The 27,694-nt window shown below is 45.9% G+C and overlaps 2 protein-coding genes across 2 annotated transcripts in view; both read right to left on the bottom strand.

Moving 5' to 3' along the window:
* LOC149333448 (cytochrome P450 2U1-like) overlaps positions 1-27,694 on the bottom strand; it is a 447,818-nt gene that overhangs the window by 169,590 nt on the left and 250,534 nt on the right. The window lies entirely within an intron of this gene.
* Positions 18,820-27,694, bottom strand: part of LOC149333454 (cytochrome P450 2C23-like) — a 31,877-nt gene continuing 23,002 nt past the window's right edge. Inside the window, exons 5-9 of the mRNA XM_089556053.1 lie at positions 24,422-24,726; positions 23,063-23,178; positions 22,232-22,487; positions 21,278-21,468; positions 18,820-19,536 (exon numbers count right to left, since the gene is read on the bottom strand). Of these exons, the coding sequence (XP_089412179.1) occupies positions 19,346-19,536; positions 21,278-21,468; positions 22,232-22,487; positions 23,063-23,178; positions 24,422-24,726 (1,059 nt within the window). The 3' untranslated portion in view covers positions 18,820-19,345. The remainder of the gene's footprint in view (positions 19,537-21,277; positions 21,469-22,231; positions 22,488-23,062; positions 23,179-24,421; positions 24,727-27,694) is intronic.

The following is a 27,694-nucleotide window of genomic DNA, read 5'->3' as shown; positions in this document are numbered from 1 at the left end:
TTTGAATGCTGTTACGCTCGTATGATATGAATAATCAGAATATACAAATCTTATCGCGCGGCTCTGGACGTACTCAAGTGTTTTGGCTAGGTTAATTTGTTGGGAGTCCCAGATTGAACATGAATATTGATGTTTAGGACGGACAAGAGTTAAATAGGCGGACAGTTTTACGGAAGCAGGTGTCAAACGCAAGTTACGCTTTAGATAACCAAGAACACGGTTAGCTTCTTTGGTTATGTTCATTATGTGGGTGGTCCAAGATAAATCCTGTGTTAGGCTAATACCTAAATATTTATATGAAGATGCGTGTGATATCATCGAAGCGCGAAGGGTGTAATTAGGAGTAGGATACGATTCACGACGATGAAATGATACTAGCGTTCTTTTATTAACGTTTAAAGACATTAGCCAGTTTGCGCACCACTCTTCCACAAGTTTTCAGTTGAAGTTTCAAGTTTTCAATTTCAGTTGAATTACGGCATGCTTAGTGATGACTTGCCATAGGCCATGTAATAACATCATAGCTTAACGATGTACGAAATCCGAGCTAAACGATGTTTGCTATGATGGTTGAATGACGTTTGATATCACTGACCAATGATGTAGGATATCATAGCTTAACGATGTACAACATCATAGCTTAGCGATGTAGGATATATTAGCTTAATGATATTTCATATCATAGATCAATGATGTATGATATCATAGCTTAATGTTGCATGAATAAGCTTAGCTTTATTATGCAATAACTTCATACAAGAAAAGTCATAATCACATAATTTTTCAGCAGGGCGCTGACTCTGCCGGAGCAAGTTACCTACTGTGGTACAATCATCAAACCACAGCCCTTCTGACCTCGTTGTATATTTTGTTATCATTGCCCTAAAGAAGGACATATACAAAATACCTAGCCCAATCCTGCAGCTGTGGCCAACATGCATAAACCAGCAGTTCTTGGCGCCCTGTGCAAATCGTTGGATGATGACATGCGCTCCCTCGCTTGTCCAAAGAAGAAGCGACCGTAGAAGCTGCGCAATCCGCCTGTGAAAATGGATATTCCTAGAAGTAATCGTTTTTCAACGACTTCCTGAACTTCTGTTACTTGACCACCTGCTCTACCATACGTCCATACGTCCTCTCACCAGCGTTCACACCCCCAAGCGGCTCATCTTCGTGGGTCAAATCACACACCAACAGGACCAGTGCATCCACCATATGTGGATCTCACAGATGAAAGAAGAACTTTAGACAGTGCCATCGCAGAGGCTCGCCGCCGTCAAGTCGAACTCACCCAGCACCGGGAAAAGCGTAGCTCTCAGTCCTCTCGAAGAATTCTTATAACTCGGGAAAAGCCTTCACCGGAATCACCTCCAATAAGCACTGGGTCACAGTCAGGTGCGACCAATCGCTAACCATGACTATCCCTACAGTGGATAAAGTATTAGTGTTCATGAAGCAGGTGACGTCCCTCAAGGTAGAAGCTCTGCGGCCTCGCCATTGATAGCGCATCACCTATGGCGGAGCAATGAAACTGTCTAATAAGGCCTCTGAAGTTAACATCCGTCTTCGAGACAGAAAGCTGAAGGCATAGGCATTCCTCTTCATCGTCATCATCATCATCATCAGCCTGACTGCGTCCACTGCGGGGCAAAGGCCTCTCCCATATCTCTCCAATTAACCCTGTCCTTTGCCAGTTGCGGCCACCATATCCCCGCAAACTTTTTAATCTCATCCGCCAACCTAGCTTCCTGCCGCCCCTGGTACGCTTTCCTTCTTGCGTTCCTATTGCAAGAGCATAATTCACTTCCACGCATGTCAAGATTCTGCGCATACCACTAGCCTTATGTCCCTGATCGTCGTTGCATCGCGTCCTCCATCAGCCCCGGTAAATCTGCAGTTTATATGCACAGTTCAGTTCCCCGTACGCCTTTCGACATTTCACAGTGGTGCAAGAAAGGAAGAAAGGTGAAGTCACCGCCCTTCTTGTTAGACCTGCATGTATCCACCTTAGTTTAGTTGCTTTTATGGTCGTCCTGGCTCCGCATCTCCAAATCTTGGATGTGTTCGTTTTCTGTGTTCTACCAACTCGGGCATACCTATTCCAGTAGGTGGAGACGACAGCGCTTCAAGACTAACGGTACTACCGGGCACGACGGCATATCTAACTGCTTATTCCGTAACTTGATAGGGCCTCCTTTGCGAACTCTGTCTGATACTTTCAACGAATTGTGATATTTAATATGTGATATATGTGATATTTATATGTGATATTTAAACCTATGTGAGGTTTAAATATGTGATATTTAAACCTATAAATAAACAGTCTTTTGCAAATATTGTAATATTATTTCGCAACACACGACTGCATGAGGTGACAGTTCAAAAGTTCTTAGGCGTATGGTTTCAAAATGATATGTCCTGGAATACGCATGTGAATAAATTAGCTGCAGAGTTAGGAAAAACCGTGGGCTGTATGTATAAAATTGGTAAGCTCATTCCTTTGTGGTTGAAGAAAACATTGTATTCCTCTCTTTTCCTCTCCAAGTTATCATACTGTAGTCTAGTGTGGGGTACTACTACAGCTCATAACTATAACAAACTAACGATCCTCCAAAAAAAGGTGTTGCGAATATTTGAAAATTATCAAGGAAAACCATCTGATCTTCCAACAGACAAGCTATTTATTAAACATGAAATGCTTCAAGCTGCGCAAATATATTATTTCAAGTTATTACAATACATAAAAAACAATAAATTGTACCTCGCTGAAGCAAACTTCCAAGAATCAAAATACACCTTACGTAAACACACAAGAAGAATACCGCTCACTAGGACCAATTATGGCAGACAGATCTTACATTTCCAAGTTCCTTATTTGCTAAATTTCATAGGAGAAGAAATTAATTTCCAAAAACCGGAGTTTAAGAAATATGTCAAATCGTATTTGTTAAAAAAACCCATTTCTTTTCTTCAATAAGACATTGTTTGTATTAATTAATTTTTGGTGTAATCAAGGTGTATATATATTATCACAGTACGGTGTGCTAAGTGTCAGTAATCTATGTGTGCGTGTGTTTGCAATTACATGAGTTTCGCAGAGTGCCGAGATGTGCATCTAGCGTTTCTTTTTTCCCTTAAATTCTACTAAGTGTTGTCTAATTCCGTATTTATATGTTCACTCTTATATGTTGAAATATTTATATGTTCAAATGTGTTTTTGTAATTGAGAACTGTTTCCCTGTCTATCTTTTCTTTGTGCACTGAAATGCCGAATTGTGTTACCTGGGGCAGGAGCCTCTGTCAGGCTATGAGCCTTTAGCTCCTGCTTCTTTTTTCTCTGTTGTGAGAAAATGAAATAAAGAAAGAAAGAAAGAAAGAAAGTGTGGCATTGTGGCGTCATTTCAGGGGAGTGGAAGCATTAAGCTGTGGTAACAATCCTCAAGTGAGGTCAGCATTCCGCACCTCTCTATGCCTTTCGTCCAATTTCCCTCATGCCTATAATCTGCAACCTTTACGAACACATTCTCTCCACACTCTTATCACGGTGACAGGAATCCCATGATTTCAGCCCAGAAGTTTTCGCGCCAACAAATTGGGACGAACTACGGTCTTGCTGATTTGGCTGCTGACGTGCTTCACCACTCTCCATAGATTCACTTTGTTCGAACCGGGGTCATATAGAGATAACAAGGACATATGACAACGTATATCACTCTGTCATTCTTGCTTCCCTTCAAACTCTTGGTGTCCCTCACTGGTGTCTCCTCTACATTCACGGCTTTCTGAGAAGTCCAACCACTGTGGGTGTCAGCGGAAAGCTCTTTGGTAATTTCACTTTAACAGAGGAGTGCCGCAGGGCTCCGTTATCGTCCCCACATTATTTAATGCGGCTTTGTTCCTCTTGTTTGAGAACTATAGGTCATTCCTTCTATGCGTGTGATGCCGTACGCCGATGATATAACCTTGTGGTGCTCTAACCCAGATACGTCTATCCATCAGTCGGTCCTCCAGCACGCGCTGGATGTCTTGACCTCTCGCCTCCCACCTCTAGGAGTAACCCTCTCGCGTACTAAATCATGTTTCATTCTCATACAGAAAGCTCTCCCTTTAAATTTTACGATAGATTTTCTCCGATTCCTCTGGTCAAAACTACTCGTATTCTTGGCCTTCTCCTTCCTACATCCGGGACTGGCAACCCGTGAGTGACAGCCATCCTTAAACCGGCTCACGCTACTCTAGGTCTGATTCGCCGCATAGATATGAGCTCTGGTTGAGCGTGTGCTCATACGGCCGGCCAGCTTGAGCGCTCTATATTCCAGCAACGGATAATATATCAGGCGCAACTTCAACGACTCACCCGCGTACAGTGGGACTCTCTTGAAGCTATCAATCGTGAGGCTATGCGCGCCATAACATTTCTGCCCCGTTGAACACCCGCACCCGTGCTTCAGCAGTTCACCCAACTTGATAGTTTAAAGACCCGAAGTGACTCAGACTATGAGAGAGCAGTAGTGACCCTCAGGAAATTTCGAGCACCTGGGGTTCTTTGACGTGCACTGATATCGCCCAGTACACGGGCCTCTAGAATTCCGCCTCCATGGAAATTCGACCGCCACAATCGGGATCGAACCCGGGCCTTTCGCCTCAGCAGCCGAGCGCCATAACCACTGAGCCACTGCGGCGACGTATGGGAATAATATAAACAGCCAAGTGTCAGAAGCTGCCCATGTTCGAAATGAAAATTAAACCATACATGATTCTCCACAGACAGTAGGTACTGACAAAGTAGAGCAAGGAGAACTCGAGTTAATAACAGAAATGAACCACCACCAGATGAGTGCCCGTCACAGTGGTAAACATCAAAACCAGCTGAATAGATTTAAGACTCGCAAAGTGATTCGTGGAGCCACGATTAAGTAAACATGATTACTTGCGATTGGCCCAAAAAACTTCTTCTCGAAAAATTGTGCTGAATAAGCAGTGCAGCATGAAGCTAAAATAAACAACTCTTTGAGCACTTCACAGCTAAACCGAAACACATACAAGCTACATGCGCTATCAGTAGTCTTGAAGACCTTTGTGTGATAAGTAGGGCCCGGAAAGTTAGGCATTTGCCTAAACATGCCTATAAATGCCTAAAAGGGAGATTTTTGCACTTGCCTGCCTATTTGTCATTTTTCAGGAAATACTACCTATTTATCCGCACTTTTTTCCTATAAACGCCTAAATCCGGCACTTCGGTCCTCGGTGCCGTTTTTCGATTTTGAGACATCTGTCAGTGTGTGGTGAAAGGCGAGCGCCGATGCACGCAAAAAAGACGCAGGTCTCGCCGAACGTTTTCTCGAATTGTAACTTCAACGCAGTGTAACGAAGTGTTTATCTCGAAGTGTAGCAAGAGGTGAGTCTGGAAAAAGAGACCTGACATACATTAGTGCAAACTTCTAAACATTGACGGACAGGATGACAAAGTTGGAAAAGCCTGGACTCTCAATAGATGAATCGTTCAAGGTAGTAGCAGAAGTACCAGCAGCACTTCGGCGACTGGAAGGAAAGGGCGCTGCTGCTTCTACGAAGATGCATCAATTGGTAGAAAAAAATAGATGCCTAGAAACAATTTCCCAAATCAGAGACTTTCTACGCGGAGACGATACGGCCACATCACCTGAAGGCCTAAGCCTCTATCAACTCTCATGTTTTAGGTTAGCTCCATTAAGTTCATGCGATGTAAAAGAAGCCTTTTAAAGTACTAAGCTATGCTTAGCGGAAACCGAAGGCGCTTCAAGTTCAAAAACCCGAGAATGCGCTTTATTGCTTCAGTTGAGGACTTCGTACGCTCCGTGCTTGATTTACAAATCTTGCACTTATGAATAAAGAGTATTATTCAAGCGCCTATTTTTGCTTTATAGCGCCTATATGAACATTTTTTCGAGCCTACATGCCTGCATATTTTGGGGTTCTTTAGCGCCTAAATTTCCGGGCCGTAGTGATAAGACAGTTTCCTGCTCTTCGTTTCATACTGGAAAAACATGGCACTAAAGCTTTCCTTCTGAAATATCGTTTGCGAATTTCCGCTGCAACTCGGCACATAGACGTCTTTTTTCGTTCGGTCAGATCAGCAAAGCTGGCCGACTAATTGAAGGGATTTCCGGTCGCATGGATAAGGCTAGCTATGTTTGCTCTGGGCCGGATTTCCGAACTTCGCCCGCTTCTGTTTATTTCCACAGCAAGTCAAAGCTCTTCTGCAGCGGATGCTGCAGCTGAGTTTATGTGCACAAGTGTGCATGCGTGCGTGCGTGTGTGTGTGTGTGTGTGTGTGTGTCTGTGTGTGTGTGTGTGTGTGTGTGTGTGTGTGTGTGTGTGTGTGTGTGTGTGTGTGTGTGTGTGTGTGTGTGTGTGTGTGTGTGTGTGTGTGTGTGTGTGTGTGTGTGTGTGTGTGTGTGTGTGTGTGTGTGTGTGTGTGTGTGTGTGCGTGTGCGTGTGCGTGTGCGTGTGCGTGTGCGTGTGCGCGCGCGCGTGTGTGTGTGTGTGTGTGTGTGTGAGAGGGAGAGAGAGAGAGAGATTTGGATGTCTGAAGTCCGTGGTTGTGATAACTGACAATTTGATATATCTGTAACTATGTACAGTCCGGGACAAAAGTCTCCGGACCACGTGTTCCTCTAACGAAGCTGACAACTCTGCTATTAATCGGCGGCTGGAGAACACACTACTGGAGGTAAAAGTTAAATTTTTGTTCTTTCATTTCTACAAGTGCGATCTCCAGCCGCTGTCTGATAGTAGAGCTATAAGCTTCGTTTCAGGAACACGTGGTCCGGAGATTTTTGTCCCCGACTGTACAGACATCCAGTTCATAAATTACGCATATCGAAGCGTGTAAAGTACCTGCGGCACCCTGGAGTTCTCCAACAACCCGGCGAGCGCGAAGTAGAGAAAAGAAAATAAAGAGACAAGAGAATGACGATAGTTGTGTACTCTAGGCAGTGTCGCCGTTGTTTAGAGCGTGCGGAAAAGTGGAAGTATTTTTTATATTCTTAATTTTATCGGTGTAATGCCCCGAATAGACTCCGGTTCTTTAATGTGCACTTATATCGTGCAGGCAGTACACGGGCCTGTAGCATTTCGCCTCCATCTAAATGCGACCGCCTAAGCCGAGATCGAACGCGCGTCTTTCGGGTCAGCAGCCGAGCACTATAACCACTGAGCCACCACGGTCGCTAGAAAGCTTATATGTCTAGCTAAATTGCATTCTGTGCTCTTAGAGAATTTTTAATCAAAAACATACGTGAATCACGATATATGTATGCGCGCCGAGTGACACAATTCATTAACTGACGAAATGTATTCGCTTGTGCTCTTCCACACTTGAAGCGCTGTAAATTATGTGCAAAGCAATACAAAAATATCTCCGAGACGATAAAGATCTCTTAATTAAAAATTATAATTAAAAAATACATGGTGTTATCAGTCTTTCTCGGCCATTAGTGGGTCTGTCACCCAAGCAGTACAGTTCATCTCGCTGGGCCTGTAGTGTTCCTAGTGGAGCATGTCCCGAGAGACACTTGCGCGTTTATCCTTTGTCACATGATCGTTTTTGTAACAAGCTTAGTTCCGAACAGAGTTACGCAACGGCCTGGGGGCAGCCCGCAGTCTTCTCATGTGAATAATGCCTTACGTTTCAGTTGCCTTAGTATGAGGTATTATGGGAGGTAGTAAGAGGTATGAGGTAGAACGAAACGCAGTTACGTACTGATTTCACTTGGCTATTTGAAGCTAATGCATGATTCAACCCAATTACTGCTCCAACTCGCAATAGCCCCGACTGAGAAAGTTTGCTTGATGATTTCATTATAAACATTGAATCTCGAAATATTAACTCCGGAGTAATCAGCGCTTATTTAGCGATCATCTGCCAGTATTTCTTCTCTTGGAATCGTATGTCTAGGGTAAAGAGCCAAAGCAGTGTCTCACATTCACTATTCAAGATATTAATCCAGCTACACTTGAGAAGTTCCGCACAAAAATATCAAAAATAAATTGGCTCGACGTGTACAATCAGTCTGATGTAGACGCCGCGTACGAGTGATTTCTGCGTCTTTTCAAAAAGGCTTACGCGGAATCTTTTCATCCTAAAACACTGAAGCCTAAAAAAGCTATAAAACTGAATAACCACTGCACTTCTGAAACTAATCAAGCAAACAGATGCTCTATTCAAACGTTTTTTGGACACAAGAAACACGTGCCATCTATCCGAGTTTCAGTAATTTCGAAACAAGTTAACTGCAGCTCTCACACAAGCTAAGAAAGATTACATTCATAGGTTTTTATCATCCTCAAGCTATAAACCGGACGGACATCACGTGGGGAAACCTTAGCACAGTGCTTAATATTGGACGTCATCAATCAGAGGGGTACGAGAATTGATAGTTTATGACGAATTTTCATCAGGCGCGCATTTAGCAAACGCTTTTAATAATTATTTTGTGTCCCTTGTGAATAGTTTGCACGATCCACGCTCCGCAGAGTGCCTGAATTCCAGAAATTGTGATAGTGCTTTTCTGCATCCAACTAGCGCCGAAGAAATTTGTCTCACGTTCTCTGCTCTGCGAAACAGTAAAAGCTGCGATATTGACAACCTACAAATACGCCCTTAAAACACATTTTAGACCTGATATGCCCAGTTATTGAGCATGTGTATAATCCGCGCTTTGTGTACGGTATATTTCCCAAGCGCATGCAGCTCGCAATGGTTACAGCGCTCCTCAAATCCGGCGATAAAGACATGTCTAACTGCAGACCAATATCCATTTTACCTGTATATTCAAAATGCCTAGAAAAATTAATAACACTGAGAATGACCGCTTTCTGCGAAAAACACAATATTATTAGTGACTGTCAGTTCGGTTTCTGAAAGGGTCGTTGGGCAGAGTTAGCTCCGTCCAACGACCACAAAAGGAACTAATACTACAACCATTTAAGCACAAACAGAAAACCAAATTTTTCCAGCTTTTATGCCTATTGACAATGCGTTCTAACATTTACAACGCACGTCACAGAGAACATGGTACGTTCCTCAAGCGAGGCACTAACTACGACTCAACAAATGTTACGTCATACACTGCCATCTTTGTTAAACTCATTAGAAACTCAATAATCACCTATCTCTCCTTTTAATGAGCTCATTGTCGATTCCTTTTTTTGTTTTGTTTCATTTGCTGTAGTATACACTGACGCCGTGAATGCCTAACCAATTTTCTTTGCTTTTAACTTATTATTTATACAAGTGAATTTCAAAGCTCTTTTATTTTTACAATTTTACGCTATGCGCTTTCTGTAATTTAATTGCTTGCAACATTCTATCGTTGATTTTTTTTACCCGTATATATTTGTTTTAGAATTTTCACCAAAGCTTTTTTTTCGTTTATCCATTACTGTATCTCTGTGTTCTCTTTCTTGTGCCATTTCTGTGCATAGTGTGCATAGTGCCATTTCTGTAGGGGGTACAGACCCCATCAAGCCGAATTCATTTGGCTTTTTTTCTGCACTCCCATCATCAGTACGTGTATAGATGCAAATAAACTTGATTTCAATTGAATTGAACAAAATTCATACAACAGACAAACGAGGGCGAGTCTGGTTCTGGACCTTTTGCATTTATGGTTCACTTAGGGGTGTTCTTATTCTCTATGGGCACCCGTTAACACCGCGTGGCCTGTTACCTGGCTCGGGCTGAATTCAGAGCCTAACCATATATGCGTACCTGCTTGCCAAAAGAAGGCAGGCCGCGGCTCGAGGCACATAATGCCTCTGTGCACCGTGACCCCGGGCCTGTGTTAAAACAGTTGCGCAAGTGCTCAGCACCGACTTGGGTGGCCGCAGTCGGAGCTGGCAGCTAGCGATTGGCTCTGACATCAACTGGTTCCTGCAGCTGCTGGGTCTTAACTATTGGTTCCAGTACTAATTGATTTTATAAACCTGTCGTTTTTCAGGAAGCTGAGTGCTATCATCAAACGTCTACCTCGCTTTTCATCTGAAAGTCGCAATATCTTGAAAACTGTAATTTTGTGGCACATTTTAAAATTGTGCAGGTGAAACAATGCGCCTGAGCACTGTGGCAAGGGTCAAGCTTATTCCGTATAGCGCCCCCCCCCCCCCCGCCCACCCTGATTTAGTAGTCAGCATTAGTGACAAGGGCACCTCTAGTAATCAGCAATTAGGGACAAGCGCCATCTCCTCCAGTGTTTCATTTCTAGTTTCTCTTAACTTCTGTTCCTGCAAGTCACAGCGAGTGCATATTTTCACAGCCAGCAAGAGGTTGTCGCTCTTTAGGGCACTGTGAATTGGCTGAGAGATGGCAAAATTATACCTACTGCTTGCAATACCACTTGCTGCAGCCAACGGCACTGCTGCTTTATTCTCCCGCGAATTTTCGCACGAGTACTCGCAACGATTATTGCGTGCCCGACTGCTTACCCTCTAAAAAAACCGTGTTTAAGGAGAAAAAATTAAGAAGCATAAAGGGTGCTCGCTAAGGTGCAGTCTTTTGTGAATAGTAGCCAACAGTCTCGGACCTCAGTGACGGCGCAGGCAGTCGTCACTGGCACTCGAGCTCTTCGTTTGTTCTCTAGTCAAAGAATGAGCGAGCTGCAGCGACCTTGCAACTAAAAAAAAAACTGTCAGGAATGCTCCACCGCACTCTTCCTGTGATCATGTGTGACCTAATTTTCTGTTTCGAACCCAGGCAGAAACGCGCTGATATTCACGTACAGGCAAGCCGCGCTGTTATGAACACATCGCATTCTCCGGCTTGAAAGAAAAATAAAAAGAAAACGCTGCCGTCAGCCTCATATTTTGTGCAGTTATCATGAACTATCTCATATGCATCTACATCTGTGCCGACTCCTGCCTGCGTGACACGCTTCGTTATTTGCTGTGCACACGAGCCGTGATTCCTGTTCCTTCCTCTCAGTTTGCTGCAAATGCCTTGTTCAACACCTGGCCGAATATCGGCATTCATTCGCTGAAATTATTTACAATTAAGTTACGAGTAAAAGCGCACATCAAGAAAGAATAAAATTACGCAAGCATGGAAGTCTACAACACGCATTTTCATTTTTATTGCTAAAGCAATACTGCTCGCAGTTTGAGCCCTTCGGGGTCGTCCCGGCGGTGTAACCACGTTTGACCTCTAGCATGACCTCCGCTGTGACGTCACGCCAGACGGAGAGATACAGAGCCCTAACTCGTCTCCTCGCGGTCGTCCCACCGTAACCACGGTGGGCCGAGCAGCAGCTGCACGGTGCTGCCGCGAGGAGGCGCTCGCTGTGATGACGTCACGACCGACGGAGATATACCGGGCTCCGACCCGACTCGTCGCAGTCGTCCCGGCGTAACCACGCTGTGCGTTTCAGCCAGGCCATGTCGTCCGACTTGCACAAGGCAAAGCTGCAACGATTCGCTCAAGCTAGGAAACGACGGCGGGCTGAAGAAACGGATGAAGTTGCTTTCGCAATTTCCGGGCTTAACCAAGCTGAGCCCCTGCCAATTTTGTTTTGAGAGAAACGAATTTTAAACAGAGGAAAAGGAGGAGAGGTTAGCCGGTGGTCACATGGCCCTGGTCTGCTACTCCACTACCGCATAATGTTTTACCATGTGCCGCGCTGCGCCGTGTTTTAAAGGATCTGACTCTGCCCACTTTAGTCAAGTGACATTCCGTAGCGCTCTTCCTAGTGTTTAATGTGGACACCTTTAGAGTGATTTTGACTATTGTGAAACCAACGTTAAAACCTGTCGCGGGGGCAGATCAGTTGCACCAGCAATGACAGTCAACCCATTCTCAAGGCAGTGAAAACAAGTTGTTTGCCTTGTTTAACATCACTTCACCTTTAACAGACATTGAGCGTTTCGTCCTAGCTAAACGGCGACGGAGAAAACTGTGTCATAATAAAACGAAAAGGAAAATATTTGTGCTAAACACAAATACAAAAATAAATATACTACATACGCTCGCACTTCGACAACTGCACTTTAGTTACTCTTTCTAAAACCCGCGTTTGCATACTATTGCTCTACAACGCTCTCACACTGAAGGATAGTGTTGCCCACTATCCTTTCTGGTGATCATCACTGAATTTGTAGGATCGCAGTTGGGAGAAAAGAACGGTTGAAATCTGCCTGGCTACCGTGCTATATTTGCCGCCCTCTCAAGAAGATCTGACAATTACGGGGCTTGTATTAACATGGTCTAAAATTCCCTCATAATACCCATTGCGCAATAGCATGCATGCAGGACATTCGACAATCCAAATAACGCTATAGGAGGAAAAACCATTCGTTACGATAATCTATTTTCAAAAGAGACAAGAATTCGGAGCTCATTGCTGCACTTTTCGAGCGCATTTTCTAAGCCAGCATTTTGGAAGGAATGTGCTTATTCTATTTTAAAAATGCAAGTTTATATGTGCACCTCATGTTCTCTAATATACCAATCGCTACAGCGAAGCGTGCCAGTTATCTTTAAGTGTAGTTTTTCCAGCAAGGGGAAGGTTTTTCCGACATACGATTAGCATTGCAGGCAGACGTTAGAAACAAGCGCTAAATATGTGAACTAGGGAAGCGATGAAGTAAATTCCCCTAGTTAACTTTTAACCATTACCGATAGAAGCCTGACTGCAATCAAAGATTTGTAATCTTCGCCCCGCCAGCGCTGCGGTGCTCTCCGTTTTTCGCCGCCTCGTTGCTCCAGCGCGGCTGCGGCGGAGGAAGTCACATGACAGGTGCGGCCTACACGCGACGCGGTTTGATGATCGTCGCTGCGCACTCTGGGAAGGCGCATGGTTTTCGAACGGTCGGAGATATGTTTCAAATTGGCTGACGTTAAAGCGGGTGCTTGGGCGAGTTGGTAAGACATTTTCCTGAATAACAGCGCGAACATGGACGAGGACTGAAGAAAGACACGTAGACGGGCGCTGACAGCGCCCGTCTATGTGTCTTTTTTCAGTCCTCGTTCAAGTTCGCGCTGTTATTCAGGAAAATTGGCTGAGCAACAGCTGCGAGGGTAATCACGGTTTCAAAATTTTCAACCCTGATACGGCTACTACTAACGGCCATCTGGAAATCTCTAATTACAATCAGGTGCCTATGAGAAATAATTAAAAAGATAAGTTTGATAATTTATATAATCCGTTTACTAGTCAGTGATTCACTAGTTTTCTGGAATCCGCCAGGACTGGTATTAGTATACGATGCAAAAAGCTTATATTTACCTCGTTTCTATAAGTTACCCAAAAGCCCCGTTTCTGAAAATGATCTTGCCTAGAACCGCCTATGAAGTACACGACCAAAAATTCACTCCAGAATATTGTTTCCCAGTTTTACTCCACTTTCTGCTAACCAGTACAAAATCAAAATCTTTTGAATGGTACACTTTGTTATTCCGGAGAGAATAAGCCCTATAGAATGCCCTTATTGAATATTGCATGTAAATAATAATTCTTGTGCCCTGCCGCGATGGCTCAGTGGTTACGGCACTCGGCTGCTGACCGGACAGACCCGGAGTCGATCCCGGCCGTGGCTGCTGAATTTTGATGCAGGCGAAATTCTAGAGGCCCGCGTGCTGTGCGATGTCAGTGCACGTTAAAGAACCCCAAGTGGTCGAAATTTCCGGAGTCCTTCAATACGGCGTCCCTCATAGCCTGAGTCGCTTTGGGACGTTAAACCCGAATAAACCTAAACCGAAACTTTCTTGATTTCATATTTGCTCTGTTATCATCACTAAGTTCGTTTGTGGAAGTGTGCATGTTCGAGCTATGTGTTTTGTAATTGTTTTATTGATTTAAAAACATTCCACTTTTTTCACTTGAATAGTCCAAGTACAAAATTTTGCAATTCTTGCAGCTTTTAGTCCTGTTTATCTGTTATTTACTAAAATAGAAGACAACTGAATCAGATAATGATTCACTCATTGATTCAAGACATTCAGAGGTCCACTGTCACCTTGTTGATCTTGAAATCCAACAGATTTTCAAACGGCCGTGAGTGTCTTCATGTCAGAGTCGATTGCTACACCGCACCCGCATTGTAACAAGTGCAAGAGAACAACTTGGCCCGGTCGATGAGCACGCCAGCATTTAAATGACCAGGAACTTGAAGTTTACCTTCCCCAGCCCCTGTCTCAAACGTTATGAATTGGACATAAGAACGCTCTGCAATGTATTGTAGAAAGAGACAGCTCGACCGAACCAAACGTCAGAAAATAGGATGTGCACCACGCTTCACTCAGGCGATGACCACTAGTAGTCACCGCCGCTTTCAGCTCATTGTCTATAGGCCTAGTGCGGACCGTTGCATTTCTCAATTAAAGTCACTACAGTTTCTCCTCACGCAGCCCCGTTACAGAGACTGGCGCATGCGTCTTCCTGTGATTTTCTCTATTCATCAGCAGCAGCATGTGCTTGCGTGCACTGTATCACAAATACATTTGTCATTGATAACCAATTAACACTGTCTTGCCACAGCCGCCCGCACGCTTTCAAACTAATTTTCTTATCTGCTCACCAGACCCTTTGTTTTCCACTGCTATAGGTTTATTACCTTTGTATCCGCTCTGTTTTGTGAACAGACCGTTGGTTGTCTGTTTCTAAAAATGCGTCCCGGCTCAGGTAACTGCCTTCTTCTTATTGCAGTTGCGATTCACACATGTACCACAAACCATATGCATGCATCTCTGTTTACTACTGTGTAAGGCAGGCATGAAAGGTGAATCCAGACACGTGCTTGGGACGATAGCGCTTCCGTATCACCGCCAAATTAGCAGAGGCAACCGCATCGTGACACGCCCGAGGTTTTTATGCCGCTTCGTAATTTACTGCGGAATGCGCACATTGGCCTCGCTGTTGTGGCAACAGCGTAAGCATTGTGACCTGTGTGCCGAGAGACATCGCTTAGGAATCGAAATGACAGTCCATGTATTGGTAGTGCTATAAACGAGTGAGAAAAAAAAAGAGGCTAAAGAGAAATATCACTTGGCCACTGCACGCCTGTGAGTATGTGCCATTTTATAAGACGGCAAAACAACAACACTGGATCACAGCTCGTCTCGTTGCCTTTGCCGTCCGTCTTCTACTACGTCAGCTGCACAGGGGACAAAATGTGAGATATATTTCGTCGGCGTCGCTGTTCTTTTTCTTGCTCATTGAAACTGTCTCTCGAGCACACCTCGGCCTTTATGACATATGGGCTAGAATGGCATCTTTAGAGAAAGAAGAAGAAGCTTCCATGCCCCACTGGCCACACTATTGGGCCTGTGCCGCAGCCTTTCTCAGTTTACCGAGTGGGAGAGGAGGGATTGCGGGTACTCATACAACGCATGATTAAGGGGCCCCTGACCACAAATTGTTCACCAGTGCTTACCAGTTATATTGCCACGTTTTAATAACAAAGACATTATGTTCACTGAAAACAGCTTTCAAAATCAAGAGAATATTTTTAGAAATTAAATGCAGCGGTCGCCACTATCGGCATTCTTCGCAAACCGTGGTGCATAAATACAGTTTTTGAGCGTGGATCCCTGAGACTACGCTGCACCGCCCTTCAATTCCGAACAGTGATCACCGAGTCTTTCTTGGTCGTGACGTCACGAGTTTGAACCAATGGGCGGGAAAATTACTAAATCTTATCTTGTCCTGCTTTAGTGCCTGATAGCCTTTCCTAAGGAAAGCAGGAATAGAATGTGAAGGAATCAGTGCACACACCTTGCCAATTTCAAGACACGTACACGAGCACTTAATAATTCGTCTTTTTCCTTTTAGCATGTGTCTAGACTGCGATGTTCACAGAAGAAAGGGTAGAGCACGAAAACTTCGCGAAAGATTTTCGATTCAGAAAGACACGGCGCACAATGACGTGGCCGAACATGCGGGCAGAGACGCCTTTTCCTTCGCAGTCGTCGATCACCGAGGAATTCTCCCCTTCCGTCGCAGAAGATCGATATAACAGAATTCCCGGAAGAGGCCGAAGATGCTGCCATAGCTTTAGGCAATACGTACACCACTGCCTGCCGAATACATCATCAGCAACTCTAAAACCGCCATTCGAAAGTTTGCCAAAGGAAGGGCTGACTACGCAGCCATAAATATCTTTTAAAAAAATTTCAATTTCAGCCAGACCCCACTGATCTGGGTCCTCGCCATTGGGACCATACTGGAAACGAGGCGGCGTACCAATTTGCCCGAGGATTCCTAGTTAACCGGGAGGTGCGCTACCTCGACCTCAGGTCAGCCAAGGAGTGAGTAACATGCTACAAAGAAATTACAGCCTAATTCAATGAAGAAAGACAAATATTTTCAGAAGCCCATAAGTCTCCAAGTAAAACACAACATACCAGGTGGCGGCAGCTCCAAACAAACTCATTCTTTAATACCTGCATGTACTCCATATGTTGTGGCTCGGCGCTGACAAGCTTATCGCCAGTGCGCGTGCGTGACTAGCCTATAAAAGCCGTGCGCTCCGAGGAACTTGATTTAATTTGATTTATTAGGGTTTAACGTCCCAAAGCGACTCAGGCTATGAGGCAGGCCGTCGTGAAGGGCTGCGGAAAATTCAACCACCTGGGGTTTTTTAACGTGCTCTGACTTCACGCAGTGCATGGGCCTCTAGAATTTAGCCTCCATCGAAATTCAACCACCTCGGCCGGGATCGAACCTGCGTATTTTGGGCTAGCTTCCGAGTGCCGTAACCACTGAGCCACCGCGGCGGATGAATCTATCGAAAAGCTCAAAAAGCTGATGCGCTGATCTCAAATTTCGCATTACAAACTAACGTAATTGTCGCCAAATGTTTTAGGCTCCTTTCTTAGGCTTCTACAGAACACGAGCCAATTTTCGAAGCCCCTTTTGTAGCCCTTAATGACGCTTTCGAAGACTCAAACAACAAAAGTGTAGGTGTTAAAAATGCCAAAGTCTATGTAAAAATTCTCACGGCTCCACTGGAGCACAGCAAACGCTCGCTGTTACAACGTTGAACATGACCGACGCTTAATTATTTAGCGAGAACCTCTAATAATCGCCTACATTGTATAATGCAGACCAAGTGGTATAATTTAAAACGTGTTGTTTATTAACCCCATTTACTCACCTTTGTATTTGTGACCACCCAGGTTCGTGACCTTAGGGCGGCCCAGTAAATCGTTACCCTTGCAAAACTTCTTCATCCTTTCTATATCGTTCAGCAGGACTATATTCATAAAGTTCAGTCCTTCGAGAAATAAAGCAGTTCATCTCTCCCAGAACTTGGCTTGCGTGTTCTTCCATATCACCATATGGTTGTCGGAGCAGTACAGCACCGTCTGTTCTCTCTGCGAGCACCAAAAGGCAAACATACCAAACGTCCAATACTGATGTCTTCAAGACAAGCAATCGCAGAGTCTGGAGCTTTGTACCTAATGGCAGTGGGAGAGTGCGCTGCTAAGTTCGGACCAGAAGGTTCAACTCCGAGTCAAAGAGCAGGCCGAAGAGGTTGCCGATCGACATCGTCTGTCGGCCACGTGGCGTGCGGCCTAGAAGGGGAGCCCACCGCGGGAAGGGTAACAGCACCCCAACCCGCGCCTAAGACCTCTTCTATAATAAAGTTTACCTTGTCCTTGGACCTCCTAACTCTTATCACGGGTAAAGATGTATCTCTTGCCCTCTGCCAAATACCAAATAGCCAGGAAGAGCCACAAAACCGATTCATACAGGGAACAAAGCTCTTATAGCGTTTGTTCTCGGTACCGTTACTTTGTAAGCGAGTGGTGCCTAGTTTCCTCTCGCGGAACTGGCCGAACTTATTGTGGGCTCGGCATTTATAGGCCTGTCATGTGGTGCAGATACGTTCTCTGCCCTGTACCACGTCGAAGCCCCGGGCGAAGCTCTGGATGTTTTTCACTTGTTCTTCCCATGTCCGGGGAGTGCGGCACGTTGCTTCAACGTAGCCCTGCACAGACGGGCCATGGCTCAAGTTTCTGTGAGGTGGTGTTTCACAGCTTCCATGCACTGCACTAAAGGCAGCTGAGGTTTCTTGTGAAGCAGCTACGACTATAAGACTGATTTAAACTGTGCCCCGAAAACAAGATTGCCTTTAACCAATGAGGCAGAAGCAAACCAAACGAAGTGAGGTAGTTTTTTTTTCCTGCCAGTTAGTCCATCTTTGGCCGCACTGTCTGGCTGCCCGCGTGGGCATTTATACCATATCTATTGTAAATATACTCCATTCGTAAATTTGCCGCTTTGGGTTTTACTTTGACCCATGGTATCCAGTGAGTCATGCCTGTCAACGCCGCCCACATTGTAGTGCCTTGTACTGGCGACTTGCCTAATTACACTTCGGAGCGTTCCTTACCTAGTGCAGGGCTGTGTCCAGGTCGAATTCAATACTGAGACGCAAGTTCACGGATGGCCAGGATGCTATAAACAGCGATGCCACCTTAGTGACGAATTTCGTGCAACCTTTGTAACGCGACAAAAATATATTCTGCAAAAACTAATATTTGCTTACGTAAGTAAAGCGACTCCTTTGTCAACTGGATGAACAACTCGCTTAACTCTAACCATCACTCGTCATCCGAGGCGGACAATACTGCCACCTGGACAGTGATTTAACTTGATCGTGGTAAAGCTCGCACCCTGAAGTGTAGCATATAAATGCTGTCCAGCCCAGAAAGCCTCTTACGGCCGGCATAAAAAGCAAGCAGAGAAACGGCAAAGATATCGGCAGGGACGGGTACTGCTGGCAGCTGAAACTTTATTAGTCAACGAGGAATGAAATACACACGTCACTACATTGAACAACCCATGGCGGGCAATCAATAAACACAAATCTCCGCGCAGTGCCACACCATGGGCAATGTTGGAGTTTGCTAACAAGCGCTGTGGTGGGTGTACCACACCCCACAGCCTAAGATATGGCAATTCTTGATTGCGTAACGTAGGTGATGGAGAGTTTAAAGCCTTAGTACAATATTCTGCTTGTTTATTACCAAACTACCCCCAAAGTATCTCGTACGAGGGTATTATATGCGAAGAGAGGGCAAAATACTGCAAAATTAGAAGAATACAGGTGCAGAATAGGTTAAAACCAAAACATCCTGCTTCCAAAGTTTTCGCGGATGCTCAGATTAGAAACTCCTGAAGGAAAACCCGAACGTGGACGAGTTATGGAGTAAGGCCTTCTTTTTTTGCGGTTTTCTTGCGGATGATAATATTCAGGTGATATTCCGCGCTTGTCCTTTCAGTTTTCTTCGAATTGAGCCGAAGACATTGCATGACACCCGCACGCACTGTCATTATTACCTGTGGGACACGAGAAACACGCTACATCAAGCCTTCACAGTTCGCCGTGGTATAAACCGCAGTTTAACGGAGTCTAATGCGTTCAAGCTGATGCTAGGGTCATCCAGGTCGCACTGCAGTGGCTGATCAAGGACCACGTTGTACTTTTGCAGTAGAAATGCCACCAGAAGGAAGATCTCCATCGAAGCGAAGACCTCCCCCGGGCATGACCTCTTTCCTGCGATGTTGGAAAGGTAAAAAAAAAGGACGCGAACATAAGTATCTGAATAAGACGGGCGGAAAAACAACAGACGAAATGACCGCTCCTTAAGCGCTTCCTCAGTACTTCCGTGGGACGTCAAGGATGCAGGCGAAAGCTACGGCATGTCTCATGAATTTTGTGGGCTACATTATAAACATTCCATCCAAAAGGCGAAAGCCATTTGATGGAGTGTTTAGCGCACAGAAAAAAAATTCAGGAGAGCACTTTGCTGACCTGAAGTGCGGTGAGGCGAAAGCCTTAAGCACGATGTTGCTGATCGTGTCACTGATGTGTGGTTAAGATCTTAATTAAGTACAATGGTTTGTGAATCTTAGATCCTGGAGACATTGCAGGGCGTTTGGGAGGCATCCGTCTGATTCGACGCCTTTCTGCAAACACTCTCCAGATTTCTAGAGAATGAAAACTGCATATGCGTTGGCAGGAAGTAGCGTAGCCATTAGCACGCTCGTGCAGCCAATAAGAAAAGCATTAGGGGATATGTAAGATTCTGCAAGTGCACTTTCCCGCGTGGGCGTGTTGTCCAAAACAAGATGGTTGACCGTGCGTTTTCTCCTGAAACAGAGCAAAGACTAGTTTTTTCTTTCTGTCATTCTCTCAAAATACGTTCCTTAAATTCTATCCGCACCCTTAGCGCCAGTGCTGTAGCCATCGCAGTTTTTTTTTATATATATATAGAGAAGGCGGCCATCTTGTCTTTGGCAACATAGCTACGTGGGAAAGCGCACTTGCGCAATTTGCCATATTCCCTATCGGTTCTACTTTCCAATTGGTGCATTATGATTTGGTGCATTCAGTTCACGTGCAGTAGTACAACAAGCGGCCTTTACCGTCTTGTCCCTGGCCTTCGCAGCTTTCTGTAGTGGCTACATAGATTTCTAGGCTGCTGCTATCAGTAGCCGATCTGGGTAGTGCCTCCTTAATTTTTTTGTTATGCAATCCGCATCGCCCTCTGGGGTCTCAAGCGAACACTTCGTACTTAAAGGATTATAGAGAAAAAATTTTTGTTTGCATGCTATCTTATTTCAAATCATCCGTTAGAGCTTATGATGCATGGATCACTTTTTGATATTCGCCAAAAACCGCTAGATAACTTGCAACTGAATTTCTTCATGGCGCTGTTTTGGTTTCCGTTTAACCAACCGAACAATAGCTGTGACATGTTGTTGGCCTTTGAACCAACTAGCCCAGCAAGCAACCATTCTGGTCTTTAGGTCACGTGAAGCACAGAAAAAACGGTAATATAACGGCTGGTACGTCGCATTTTGTCATTCATGCTCTTTAAGCAGGATGGTTCAAATGGTATTGTGAAATCTAACTACGGATCAGCGGTTATGTTGCAGTTTTTTTTGTGCCTTACGTTACCTAAATACCCATTACACAACACAGCCAGCGTTCGGTTGATGAAACCCAAACAGCATAACAGAAGAAATTGAACTGAAGTTTTTTAGCGGCTGCAAGCTACTACCACGCGTTGATCCATGTATTCTATCTCTAGTGCACAAATTCAAAGAAGAAAGCACGTTAGTAAAATAACGAGTCCGTCATTTTTTAACTAGTTAGCGAGCCCAGATCATAATACTCCGCCTGAAGAGAGATGCGTCCTTAAAATTACCATTTTAGTGTTGTAGAAAAAACAAGCGGGTGCTTCCGGTTGAGTCAGTTAATGGGAATATTTTCTGAAAACCCTTCAACTCACCAACTGCAAAAGGTATTACGTTCTCGAGCTTCTGTGGAACGAATAAGCCGTCTTTGTCAAGAAATCTGTTCGGCTTGAAGCGCTCCGGCTCTTCCCAGATCTCGGTGTCGTAGTGAGCTGCCCAGAAGTTGAAAAGGACGACCGAGCCTTTCGGAATAACAAACTCGTCCACCACGATGTCTTCATTCGCCCTGCATCAAAACAAGTGATGGGAGCACAGGGGTAAAAATGTACTACGAAAGTAGAGATAGGAGCTATATTTTACTTTATTTTTTTAACACTACTCGTTTGTAGCTAACGGCTAAAAAACAGTTAAAAGTAGCATTTGTCACCTGAACTAGATTAAGCCCCAATATGTTCAAACAATTGCGGGTGTTTATTGCATCCGACGTCCTTTTTGTTTGTATGCATACATTCTTCCCTTCTTGTAACTGCATGGGCTACCAGCTCATTATGTGTTATCTTCAGTGCGATGCAGCAACTCTTCACAAAACCAAATGGCATGTAAAGTGCGCAGCTAAATAATAAAACACCCTCGCCTAGTAGTTAACTACAGGTTTTCTTTGTTGAAAAGAACGTTGCTTCCCTGTTAAGTCGCCACAATAGTCATCAACTTAACTATGTTTACTGCTCGACAAAGGCGTCTGACATACCTTTCCAATTACCACCTTATCACCCACCCATCCGAATCTGCCGTTTCTTTGCTACTCTTGCCTTCTTCTGGAAAGCAGTCGCTTGCATTAGATTATTCACGAAGATGTTCACTTTCCATTAAGTGCCCTTCACATGTGCGCTTCTTCCGCTTGATTTCAATTTGGATTTTTTTATCTCACCTTTATTCCCTGGCTCAGTCTACTTTGTCCCTGCCTCTCAACTTTACACCTCTGGCAAGAAACCCTAAAGGTATGGCCGAAAGGTATTCAGAAACAGATTGAAAGAATCTTCCCGGCTCACTCTCTGGGCATTCCCAACGGGGGCGCCGGCTTCCATCGGTGAATTTCCCAGGCACAGGCCAACGTGTAAGGCATCTTGCGTCGGTCCTCCCACGTTGGCGCCCTCTCGGGGCCGACAACCTCGTCGATCTCTTTTTGGACCCGGGCCTGTACTTCTGGCCTAGCGGCAAAGTTGATCAGGTGCCAATGCATCGTGTTTGTCGTGCTGAATGTGCCAGCTATAAGGAAGGTCTTCACGTTGCCCACAAGGAACCGACCTACAATTCATGAAAAGCATTCATCCAATTGATCATCCACAATATCGTGTTTATTCCATAACTATTATATTTTGGGGCATGAGTGAGGTGGGTTTATAACTGCATAATGAAATACTACACGAGCTTAGACTAGACAGGCAGAAGGGCGTCAGTTCCTCTAATTTTTTCTGTGTCGGGGTTTCATACATCTTCCCTTCAATACAATTACCAATTGCCTAGCTTTTTTTTCGACAATAAGCATTATCCGTCACCTTCTCTTCGACCACCGTTCGTTAATCGACTAGCTCTGCTGAGCTAAGTGCTAAAAGACACCATGCTGGTTGCTGTCTCGGCTGAGTGTTAAATGAGTGTGCATGCGCTTCGGCATTTTCTGAAATTTATTGTGGCCCCGCGCACTGAATACTGCACTTCACGCTTCACCGTCCCCTGTCGCCTGCAAGGCACTCTAAACTGTGCAAGTTGAATCATAGTAAAGCGCTTCATAATGCACGCAACAAGAAACGCAAAGGAGCTATGCGGTGGTTCTCATTCACAACTCGCTCTAGCTAAAAACTGAGTGCAATTTTAGCGTTTACCTTGAAACGTAGGGTATGGGTCTTCCTTGCTTTCCGCCATCTTTTTGACATAGCCTTCAATGAAGTCGCGTCCTTCAGCCAAACTCGGGTTGGGCTTGTATGTCTGTATCTGGCCACTTTAAAGACAGGCATTCGTTTGGTCCAGTATAAGGCAACATTAAAGTAAAAACACTTTCATGCTCTTTAAGTAGAAATTTACGGTCGTACGCAAGGTGCTTCAAAGTTTCCAATAGCTGGCGTAGCACCAATTCGCAGCAGACACCGTTTTAGCCGCAATAAGTAAGCGACATTTGACACGGAAGAAGCACAAGCACAGCACTGAAATTTGACAGGAACAGAAACATGAGAACAGATTTGCCTGTCACTTCCTGACCGAGGCTTAAAAAAATGGCAGACGTTTACGGTAGTCGGTAACACAAAATTTTAGCGCAGCTCTTCATACTCCACCTGCTACCCCTGGCAGATGGCGTGTTACGCTGCTGTCCACCTTCCGGCATCTTCCCATTGCAGCAACCTTCCAGGTGGCGTTCGGTCTGCTACTTGGACTACCGGTTAAACCGACAACGCCGATGACTACGACGTGGAACGCAGTAACGGGCGATTAAGAGCTGCGCTCTAGAAACTGGATGGTGATTACACAGCAGTTGATGCGGAAACTCAACTCTAGCGGGCATGCGATGATCATTACTCACAGATAAGCAAGGGTAATGTTAGAGTAAGGCGCAAGACACGGGTTGTATACACAAGGTGGTCACGTGATCACACTCCCATAGAGTAGCACTCCGTGTGGAATTCCCTCCTGCCCCAGTGTCCCTCTATCCCCTCCCACTCGGCTGCACGGACGCTTTTACTCCGATAGCAGCGCCAATTGCATTTGAAGTCACTGTGAAATTCCATTAATTAACGCGATAACGTTAACGACCACGTTACACTGAAAATCCGGCGTCGGCGTTAGGAGCGAAAAATTCTGGCAAGTGGTACCCAGAGAGCAACCTAAGAGGCAGGTGGGCCATCTCAGGGCAGTTGCGCGTCGCATAACCGCTGCACCACTGCGCCAATAGGGATATGAAAACTCCCAGAGATCTATGAATGTAAGGTAGAGATTGACCTTCTTCACATATGTGAATTGATATATCACGTACGCTATCGCGTCGTACCCTTAAAACGGAGTTTAAGTGTTCCCCCCAATTTTTTTATCGCGAGCCCCACACAATGACGGTTCCCCTGTATGCGCGCTGTTTTAATACTCCACAGATCTGTAATCTCTGGCCGGTATTTAAACTGACTACGACTACAAAAATGTGCGGAACTAACTTGGAACATAAGGAAAGGGTTAAACAGAGGAAAGGCCACTCTTACTTGACAAAATTGTCCATTTCATCCATGATTGATTGCACTTTTCCATTCCTGGTAAAAGGGATGTGGTAGAGAAGATTTCGAAACAAGCTTGGCAGAAACTGGATGACCGCGCCGCCCGACATGATAGTCCGCATCCTCTCGAGAATGCTGGTCACTGTTCCCAATGCAACCATCTCTCCGGGTAGTCCCGAGGAGTAGAGGAACGAGATGATGTTGCTGACGACGCAGGTCACGATATAGGGGCGAATGAACACTGGCTGACCCTTGGTCTCGCCTATTTTTCGTTCCAGTGTATGGAAGTCTCCCTGGAATAGACAGCAAGTAGGAATGAGAAAGATAAAATTGTGAAGTGTAAATTTTGCGCTTTAACTTCCCGAAGGGACACACGGCCTATGAGGGGCGCCTTAAAGGAGGCGTAGGATTATTCACACCTCCTGCGGTTCTTTAACGTGCACTGACATCAGACTGGACACGAAAGTTTTGATATTTCGCCTCCATCGAAAAACGGCTGCCGCAGCCGAGATCGAGCCCCCGACCTTAGGATCAGCAGCCGAACACCAAAGCCTTCAAGATACCATGGCGGGTGAAATAAAATAATCATGAATAAGCGCTTAGATGTCGAATGTATTTAGACGTTTTTGCATAAATGCAGTCTTTCGAGTCGAACATCATCACAACCCATTCGGGTTCGTTACAGGGCTCTGCCCTGTAGGATTAGTGCTTGAATAAGAACACAGTCCACATCCTCAGCGCCGGTCCTCTTTCCGTTTCTCTATTAGCTGTAGGCTTTTGGCACTGTATCACTGCGTTGCGTATGACGACCAGGCACAAAGATATTTTTTTTTATTTCTTAGACATCTCGATTTTTAACGGTTTCAAACTAAGTTCGTCTAACTATAGAAGCTTGAAATGCGGGATAAAAGGAGAACAAGGGAGGGAAAAACGCAACCTATCCTGCCTTCTTCATCGGTACCTCCTTGATCTGAGCTGCTTGCTTCCGAGTTGATGGGCGAATTTTCTTACCCGAACCCGCTAAGATTCGTAACCGATAGGCAAAAAAATATTGCTTCTACAGGGCTCTGCATTTCGATAAGTGCCAACAACTTTGCAATCGTATAAGCTCTTTCGCTTGTTTAGCCCGCAGAGGTGTGTATTCTGCACTTTGTGATTATATTTTCACCTTATCACGGCTCTAACAATGCAGGAAGAGGTATTAATTGGGTCCGCAAATCAGTCCTTTTGAGAAAACTTTCCTCTGCCGCATTCCCCGCACTACCGTGAAAACAGAAACATCGGGTACCATATTGCCACGCGCCTAACGCGCCGCGCGGCCTCCGCGCTGAATCGAAGACGACGACGAAGCGGCGGTGGACTCTCGCGGCGCGCTTGTTCTGTTTGGTGTCGTGGAAGCTGGCTCTATAATTAAAAGAAGGCTCCCGCTCCCAGTCTTGGGTTCTTGCCGACGCCTACCTTCGCGGCTCCTCTGGTCGTGACACTGGTGGAGGTGCGACCGATGCTCCCTACTCCTGAGGACGACTCGACGCGCCCGCCTCTTGTGACCACCCCCGTCCATCGTGCCAGCCGGAGGATCCGAGGCCTGTCCCCCGAGGCCCTCCCTGTTGCCAGCGCGCCTTCAACTACCATTCCACTCATGGCGACGCCACTGCCCGCCCTGCCTACAACCGTCCCTGCAGCCAGCCCCACCTATCTCACCCTTCAGACTCCACGCACGCCTAAGCCCTTTCACGGTGACCTGTTTGAAGATGCCGAAGACTGGTTGGCTCAGTACGAACGGGTCGCGACCTTTAACTGCTGGGACGACGCTACAAAGCTGCGTAACGTGTACTTCAGCCTTGAAGACTCCGCACGAACGTGGTTCGAAAACCATGAGACTACTTTCTGTACGTGGCCGGACTTTCGACGTCAGCTCGTGAGTACGTACGCCAACAGCGACCGCCGGGAGAGCGCAGAGCGTACACTGTCCTCTCGAATTCAGCTTCCCAATGAGGGTGTTGCTATGTACGTCGGTCGAGGATGTGACGCGTCTTTGCCATCGCGCCGATCCGGCCATGCCTGAAGAAAAAAAGCTGCGGCACCTGATGCGCGGCGTAAAAGACCAGCTCTTTTCCGGCCTCGTGCGGAACCCGCCATAATAATGCCACGCGCCTAACGCGCCGCGCGGCCTCCGCGCTGAATCGAAGACGACGACGAAGCGGCGGTGGACTCTCGCGGCGCGCTTGTTCTGTTTGGTGTCGTGGAAGCTGGCTCTATAATTAAAAGAAGGCTCCCGCTCCCAGTCTTGGGTTCTTGCCGACGCTTACCTTCGCATATAATACCGCGACGCAGGAAACCACCCAGTTCACCCCGTTTCGTCTCGTGTATGGCAGAGAGGTCCGCATGATGCTAGACGCCATGCTGCCGTACGGCGACACAGAGCTTCCCCCTGAAGCTGGCCACTTCGTGGAGCAAGCCGAGCAGGCCCGTCAGCTGGCCCGCTTGCACATCAAGGACCAGCAATCCGCCGATGCCCGACACTATAACCTTCGGCACAGGGACGTGCACTACGAGCCCGGCGACCACGTGTGGGTGTGGACACCCGTGCGCCGCAAGGGATTGTGCGAAAAGTTTATAAATAGGTACTTTGGCCCGTACAGAGTCCTGCGCCGTTTGAACAGCGTCAACTACGAAGTTGTACCCCATGGAACTGTGATCGTCGGCCCTCAGCGTCAACGGCCTGAAATTGTGCATGTAGTGCGCTTAAAGCCGTACTTTTCGCGTGACTGAGCGCTGCGTTCACGCTGTGTTTCTTACCTTTTTCCCTTTACCCCACGTGTGACCTTGACTCTCGCCGCATTTCATTTAGCGCAAGTTGTATAGTTCACCTCACCCCTATACTTCTTGTTTTTGCTCCTCCTCCTCTCACTGTACATACCCCATTCCACATCGAGACGATGTTTCCTTTCGCGGGGGGGGAATAATGCCACGCGCCTAACGCGCCGCGCGGCCTCCGCGCTGAATCGAAGACGACGACGAAGCGGCGGTGGACTCTCGCGGCGCGCTTGTTCTGTTTGGTGTCGTGGAAGCTGGCTCTATAATTAAAAGAAGGCTCCCGCTCCCAGTCTTGGGTTCTTGCCGACGCCTACCTTCGCGGCTCCTCTGGTCGTGACAATATTATGCACGTTTCATATTCTCGCGAATTTTTCATTTCCCGAACACGTATAGTGAATTGTAAATCGCTTGTTCAGAAACTGAACGCTGCCTCTCTTTTCATAA

The sequence above is a fragment of the Amblyomma mixtum genome, chromosome 8 (genome assembly GCF_055824585.1).
Source record: "Amblyomma mixtum isolate Tamu chromosome 8, ASM5582458v1, whole genome shotgun sequence".
NCBI classification, from domain to species: Eukaryota; Metazoa; Arthropoda; class Arachnida; order Ixodida; family Ixodidae; genus Amblyomma; species Amblyomma mixtum.
Note: the sequence above shows the minus strand (reverse complement) of the source record. Positions and strands in the feature narration are given on the sequence as shown.